Genomic DNA, 7963 nt, shown 5'->3' on the forward strand with positions numbered 1-7963 from the left:
TATATATATATATATATATATATATATACAGACACGTGTATGTATGTATGTATCGTTTATTTGTGCTTAATGTATGTGATTTTTTCCCCCTTTTCTTTTGAAATATATTTCTAAAAGATATGACCGAATACGTCTCAGGTTCATTTACTTCGTGTAGAGGAATGAGAATCGGTGGACTTCATGCCCCTCCCGAACTTATTGATCACAAGAGTATTGAAATTATTAATACGGTGAGTATCGAGTAGTCTTGACGACTGAGTAGCTGCAGCTTCGTCGTGCCTTCAGATACCCCATGTATGTTGAGAAGGAAGAAGTGGATCATCCGTAAATTGTAACAACAACAACAATAGCAACCGCAACAACAATAACAACAACAGTAAATCATTAACGTAAGTTGTTGTCTTGTTTTAGTTTTACAACGTCCCACAGAAATATTTGGCACAATAATATGAAATATAGAGGTTGGCACGGATGGCTGGCTGTCTGGTGAAGATTTATGTGGAGGTACTGAACACTCAGCAGGCAGAAAGAGAAGAGGAGGAGAGGAGAAGAAAGAGTGTCGGAGAGGGAGGCCTGTGGATCGTACCCTGTGTTATGTCCATGGTAAAGACACTTCACTAAAATACCGCCGGCCATAGGGTAGAATAGCAGGGTAGAATACCACCTGGGTGGAATCACGTAATACATTCTTCGTTTCATCAAGTGGGAAGCACAAGCCGAGATCGAAACCTTCCCGGTCCCCACTCATTTAACCCAGCTGAACTCCCAGAATGTGAGTGCTGGAGTGAGAGAGAGGCTAACACTCAGTTATGAATCTGTCTTTTTTTTTTTGTTTTGTTTTGTCCCCGAGAGGATAAAAACAAAATTGGCTGCAGCGGGTTTCGAACTCGAAACGCAGAAAGTCGGAACAAATAAAGCATTTTGTTCGACGCTCTGGCGACTCTGCCAATCGACCGCCATGTTGCAGCAGAATATTCCAACATAGAATTCAACATGGTACAGTATCCCGTAATACAGTACTACATGGTGCGATTATACATGTTATCACACCGCATGGTACAATATAGTACATGGTACAGCACGATATTTTTATAGTACCACATGGTAGTATCGTAGATGGTCCGTTTCCACACGGTACACTACTACATGTTATAATACCGCATAGGAGGAGGCCACATGGAACAATACCGCAAGTTATCATACCACATGGTACAGTACCAAATGGTCTGGTACCACATGTTAAAATACCACAAGGCAAAATTCCATGGTGCACAGCCCCACATGGTTGAGTGTCACATGATATATCCCTATTCAGTGGGAGACTAGAATGCCACTGAGTACAACTGCCCTGGATAGAGTACTGATGTCAGTGGTATGGTGGCGACGATAACATCTCTACACTGTAATGTTTCAATATCTCACAGTGCCGGGTTCAAGTCTTGCTAGGGGTGGTCATAGCAACACTTAGAAATGATCTCTTCCACCATGACCAGCACGACTTACTGCTTCTCTGTCTCAATATCTCCTTCTCCCCCCATCTCTCCCTTCTACTCTTCCTCTCCCTTCTCCTCCTCCTCTTCCTTCTTCCGGGCTTTCAGTTAAATATGCTAACGAAGCCCCCCTCCCACCCCGCACTGACTGCGGTATGACCCTTCACCTTGTGTGAAAATGGAGTCAGAGGAAGTAGACATGGAACTAACTCCTTCGGCATCTCTCTTCGTGTAACCATCATCATCATCTTCATCATCATCATCATCAATATAAATATTGTTACTACAACTTTTATCGCCCTTTATCATCACTATTTTCATTTTATATACATACATACATATATATATATATGTTGTATGCATGCATGCATCTATGCGTATATGCATCTATAAGTGTATAAGTTCTCAGCACACATCAGCAAACGATTGCCCTTCCACCGTCAACAAATTCGCTTCTCCGTTCGTTTTGATAACACCTTGACCATTTTTACCGTTTTCTTCACATCGATCTCTTCTCAGACCAGGACTGCTGCTGCTGTTGCTCCCGTCAGTTGCACTCGAACCTGTTTTCTTCTTTTCCGTCTTCTTCTCGTTTTTCTTCTGACGTTCCAGTGCTCGCGCTCTCCTCTCCGGACTGTCTTCGTTGTCATGTTGGATCGAAAATATTCTCTGTCGCATGTAGACAAACGGACGGCTTTTCTTCGATTTGGCCGTTTTATCGTCTGCTGCTTGCGCAGAGGAAGCCGGGGACGAGGAGTTGGTCATATTAATGGCACTTGTAGGTCTGTTGCTATTGGCGTTGGTGCTTGGCGTCTTTGAGGACGATGTTGGCGAGGGTGACATGGATTTCTTGCCCACTCTCAGACCGCTTTTTGGTGGCGACTTCGGAGAAGGTGTAGCACTTTTGGAATCATTGATAGACAGAGCTGAAGAACTGGACGATGTCGATACGGAGGCAGGCGAGGAATCTGGTCGCTGGTGGTGACGTTGTTGCCTTTTGTTGGAATCATTTGAAGTATCTTTCTTTGGTTTTCGAGTCAGAAGTCGCTGCATGAAGCCAGTTTTCCGGGTCTGAGGGGAACATTCTCTACTACTGCCGCTGATACATGGACTATCTGGTGTCGCTAACGTGTTCCTTTTGCCGGTAGCTGGAGAGGCTGGCTCGACAGAAGTGTCGTCAGCGGTCAGAGATGTACAGGTAGGAGACAAAGTGGAGAAGGTTTGTGCTGGGCATGAATCTGACATGGAGTTCGAATAACAGTTTGACATGGTAGTCAAGCCAGAAGGGTCTGAACAGCCGGGCGGGGTTCGAGTCTCGGTGATTGCCGGCAGCGATGGTAGCTGGTTTGTTGGTTTTGCATTAGTTATCGTATAGTAATCTTTTATAGTGTCTTTCTGGGATTCGTTAAGTTTCCTGGTCGTTGGTATTTTACTTGTGGACTTTGGCGAGGTCTGTGGGGAAACGCTAAGATCTTTAGGAGGGGCATGTTTGGGAACTGTGACAATTTTTCCGGGTGCCGAGTTGTACCGCAACAAAGGCAGACGACTTGGAGAAGAATTTAATAAACCAGCTTGCTGTTGTTGTTGTTGTTGTAACTGCAAATCATTAGTTGGTGCACTAAACTGACGCGGAAGAGTCTGGCTTTTATCGAGGCCATTGGCGGCGGCGTTGACGTCTTTGTATCTACATTTCAATGTGGTGATTGGTTGCGCTTTTCGAGTTGTCGTTCTTTCGCTGATTCGTTGATTATCGCTCAATGGCGAAGCAGACGACAGCGACGTGGACATTGTGTTGTTTGATGAAGCCATCGTTGTCAATAAAGTTGTTGAACAACCCACACTGCAACTCATTGTTATTGCTGTTGTTGTTGTTGTTGTCGTCGTTGTTGCTGTTGTCGGACTGCTCGAATGGTTGTTGTCGCCATGTCCCGATGACGTCAACGAAGTTGATGTTGAAGAAAACGCTAACAACGGAGACGAAAATAAAGAACTCTTTGGTCTTGTTGTTGTTGGTGTTGTAAGCGTTGAAAACGTCAGAGAACAGGGTTCGGAACCTAATGTCGTCGCAGAAACAGTTCCAACCGAGTCAACGCTGCCTGACATTGGCAAAGTACTGTTATTACCGCTGGTAGACCCCAGTAAGTCTTTCAACTCGGGCTTGTTTTTTCTGGCCAACGACGATTTCGGCGACAGTTCCCCAATCTCAGGGGCCTGTTTCGAAGTAGGGCTCTGTAGTTTATCTCGAACATTTCTCAACTTGTTGATACAAACCGCCACCTGTTCATTGAGCTGTGACGAGTCAGTGGATACTCCCTTCTCACTTGTGCCACTACTACATGTCATTGTATCCTTGTCCACACGATCGATCAATAAGCTGTTCCTGGAAGCGATCGAAGACCGGTTGGAACCGGTTGCTTTATCTGATTTATTCAAATAGAAAGTCATGGTTCCTTTGGAAAAGAGATATCGTGACTGTGTGCTAGTTTCTTTTTCGTAGGTTACCTTACGCACGGTATTCACCCCTATACTCACCAGATGTTTCGAATCATCATCGTCTATCATCTGCAACAACGTCTGTGGGTCCGGCTCCTGGCCCAGTGACTGCCCTTCACACTGAGTGAACATCGGAGTTTGAGTGCCAGCCTCAACACTCTGACTATTCTCCATAGAAGTCTCGCTGTCGACCATCTCGATCTGTGTGTCCGAATCGTACTCGGAGTTGGCCGTGTCTGTATCCGAGTGCAAATCGAACGCCGAATCGGGCAAGAGATAGAGGTCGTTGATGTCGACCTCACTCATCAGGCCCATGTAGGCGAGCGACTCGGTCGAAGTGGCAACGTCGTTGGATTCGGCAGCGACAAGGTTCGAGTTCCCCGGAGGATCACTGAAAGCTGCTTCGATCGACTTGTCCGCCACGGCGGTCTGAATGGTTTGGACATTGCGGTCAGTGAACTCTGTCAGTGCCGTGTTGAAGGATAGAACCATAGTCCCTTGGTCGTGAGTCAGGGTCGGTGACGACATCGTGGCCCTATGCGCCACTTCAATGGGTTTCTGGAGACAGCACTTGTTACAGAGCGACGTGTTGTGGTTCTCCATTGATTCCAGCAAAGTCATCGTATTATTCCAGCCTCGAACACATTGGTGCATCATTCGATCGTCATCGTCTTCTGTAAGTTCGAAGAAAATATCGTCCTCGCTGGCCCCTTGGTCGGAATCAATAACCTCCGATATATTGGCTATATCCCCGCTCGGTTCCCCTTCGGCTAAAAGTAAGAAATCTTCAATGGTGCTGGTCCCTGCATCTGTCTCCGTCATGGTTCCTGTCTCTGATTGGGTGCTGCAGTCGATCCACGTTTGACTATCCTCGCTGTGGATGTGGATGTTGGTCTGTGCATCAGTAGAGATCACTCTGTCGGTCAACGTCTCGCTGTCCTGTGTGAATATATTGGTTTCAGTTTGGGAGTCGGCATGTTCCACCGCCTCCGTCGACATTCCTTGACTGACGAGCACCGGATTCAGCGTTGAAACTCCGACTTCACACATCGGTATCAAGATGGGTGACGTAGCGGTGTTGATGAATTCAGTGCGGTTGGTCAGTGTCCAGTTATCGACCGTCTCTAACACTGACGTCAGAGTCTGAGAATCCCTCATCTTTAGCGAGTCTGTTTCGGTACAAACGTCACTAAAACAGCTGGATGACCGTTTCGATGCCGATGTGGCCGATAAGCAACGATTTGTGGATCTTTCAATGTCTTCGAATAGAATTCCAGGCAAATCATTTATTGGAGACGTCTCACCGTCAACAAATACTTTCTCCTCTAAGGTGAGTATTTGGTCACCGGTTCCAGTGTCTTTATACTTCGGTTTGGCACTGACCCCCACCGAATTAGTGGCCGGTTTGACCTCGGTTGAGGCACTGGCCGTTTCCACTGCATCTGTAGATGTACCCTGGGTGGTAATCTGTGAGGAGAGTAGAGATGAGGTATCAGTTTCCATATTTCTCGTCTCTTTCTGACCGTTGCGAGATTGGGTGCTCTCTGGACTTCCACGCCCAGATGACCGTGTCGGGGTTGGGGGCGTGCTGGGAGATGAGGGCGAAGATTTACCATTATCTTGATAGCGAGGAACGTGAGGTTCAGAAAACTTCTGCTGCAAAGCAAGGATATCGGCGCTGAGTCTGCGAGATTTTCTGTCGCCGACAGGACTGCAAGACCCGGAGTCATGCGAAAGATGCGAACTCACCTTACGGTCACAAATCAATACCTTATCTGTATTGATCGACGCACAGCTTGTGAGAACTGAACCCTCTCCAGTACCTTTTTCTTCAGTTCTTGCCGGCTGTTTGTCTGCTGGACCTTGTGAAGGAGATAAAAGACTTTGTATTTCCAAACCAGATTCTTTGGCTCGTTGCAGTAGCATCAGATCTTCAGTACTGACGTCATCAAGAGACGATATACTAACTTCCGTTTCCATGGATTTTGATTCAGTGGGGACATTCTTCTTCAAAGACTCGCAGATCGATGTAATACTTTCATCGTCATTCAAAAATGTCTGACTCCTCCTTGACCGACTCTGCGGTGGGTCAGTCATTGTTCCACGTGACTTTGGGTCAATCCAGTAGACTTCAGTTGATTTATCTCGTGTGTGATTGGTATCGGTGCCAGCCAACCGGTTCACCATTTCTATTTTTGATGTCTGCGAGGCTGCAGTTTCCCGGTTCACATAGGTCGACATTGTAGTGGAACTTGTCATCGATGTCACACAATCGGTCTGCATATCAATATGTTTCATCGATCGATTAAACGCTGAGCAATTCGCTTCTTTTTCGCTGGTAATGTTCACATCTTCTTCTTCTCTGCCCGGAACACTGATGTGGCCCAACTTAACGAAGCCAGGCACAAACTTTATATTAGTTGCCAAGTGTTGTGGAACTTCCGGTAAATCTGGTTGCAGTAAGACATCGAGTTTCTTTTGAAGTTCTTTTTTGAGAAGAAGAATTTCAATTCCTTTATCTTTGACAATGATTTCAGCCAGGCTGCAAGTGTTCTGTAGATTATCGAAGTTTTCCTGAAGCCAGGATTTATTTTCGAGAAAATCAAGAATCTCATCTCCAAACATGGCGTCTACTTTCTGCAGGAGTTGTTTCTCTGTTTGGCGCACTTGCGATATATAACTGATGGCTAAGTCTCGTATGCGTTCCCTGGTATCCTTTAAGGCCCCTTCACACTTATTGATCATCCCCAATTTCATTCGTAAATCAATCAAGCGGTCTTTACCGTGGCTAAGTAAGTTTTCGATGGTCGATTTATACTTGGCCGAACCCTCGCTGAACGAGCATATTTCGTGGTCACGGTGTTCTTGGAATGTGCAAACCACACAAACACATTCGTCACAGGGTTCGCAATAGAAACGCATGATTTCCCCGGAATGAGCTTTGCATTCAATGTCCTTCTCCCCTTCTAAATCAAACAAACTGTGGTTCTGCGTTACTTTCGTGGTCATATGAAGCTTCACGCATGACTTACACATCAGTTTGGAACATTCCAAGCACTTCGAACACGCCTCATTGCTTCTGCTACGCACGGTGTGACAAATCTCACAGGGTTGCACTTTTGTTGTCTTCAGCCGATTGAGAACGTCTGTGAGGTTGGAAACCAGAAAGTTATCCGGCAACCTCCGGATTCCTCCGGTCGGTATCTCCGTCTTCTTGCGGCATATTGGACAATAAACGTGGCGTGAGTAGAGCGTGTAACGAGAGGTTCTCTCCTGCTCGGAGTCGACATGTTTCTGTAAACAGTTGCTGCAAAAAGTGTGCAGACACGTCAACGTCTTGGGGTTCTTGTACGCCTCGTAGCAGATCTTGCACACCAGAAACTGCTCGTTAATCTCCTTCATAAGTTTCATATTCGTTGCCATAGTTACTCACACTTTCTGAAATGCTCGTGGTTTCTATTTATTTATATATTTCCTGACGGAGTTGTTGTTGTTGTTGTTGTTGCTGTTATTATTATTGTTGTTGTTCCTGCTGATTTTGTTCGTGTCAGCCTGTGGAATTCGAGGCAAGCTGACGCGAAAATTGATGCGATGTGGTGTTGGTGTTGGTGTTGGTGTTGGTGTTGGTGTCGGTGTGGCGTCGATGTTGGCTGAGAAGTGAACACAAGTTTAAAATGACGTCTGTAGTGGATGCAACGATTTCTTCAACAGTTTCGCCTCACACTGTACAATCACACACACACACACACACAAAATATAAAACCTTTCTACCGCTTCAGAGTTTTTCTTACCTTTCACCGACGCCCCCACCACTAAACGCACCTCTTACTCTCTCTCTCTCTCTCTCTCTCTCTCTCTACTCCCTCTCGTTCGACGTCACACTCCTACTCTCTCTCTCTCTCACTCTCTAATATCTTATTTTTATCTCAACTCCTCACGTCTTTCCTCTCCTCCCACCGTAAAAAAAACTTCCCTCCCTC

General features: G+C 46.0%; 1 protein-coding gene across 1 annotated transcript; it reads right to left on the reverse strand.

Moving 5' to 3' along the window:
* Positions 1–28: 28 nt before the first annotated feature.
* Positions 29–7946, reverse strand: LOC106879744 (serine-rich adhesin for platelets). Its single transcript, XM_014929427.2, has one exon. It carries the CDS (start codon positions 7404–7406, stop codon positions 1896–1898), a length of 5511 nt encoding a protein of 1836 aa, XP_014784913.1. The 5' UTR covers positions 7407–7946; the 3' UTR covers positions 29–1895.
* Between the last annotated feature and the right edge of the window lie 17 nt (positions 7947–7963).

Source organism: Octopus bimaculoides, chromosome 21 (genome assembly GCF_001194135.2).
Source record: "Octopus bimaculoides isolate UCB-OBI-ISO-001 chromosome 21, ASM119413v2, whole genome shotgun sequence".
NCBI lineage: Eukaryota > Metazoa > Mollusca > Cephalopoda > Octopoda > Octopodidae > Octopus > Octopus bimaculoides.

Excerpts from the sequence above, each read along its gene's own strand:
- LOC106879744 (XM_014929427.2), bottom strand. The coding sequence starts at position 7,406 with ATGGCAACGAATATGAAACTTATGAAGGAGATTAACGAGCAGTTTCTG.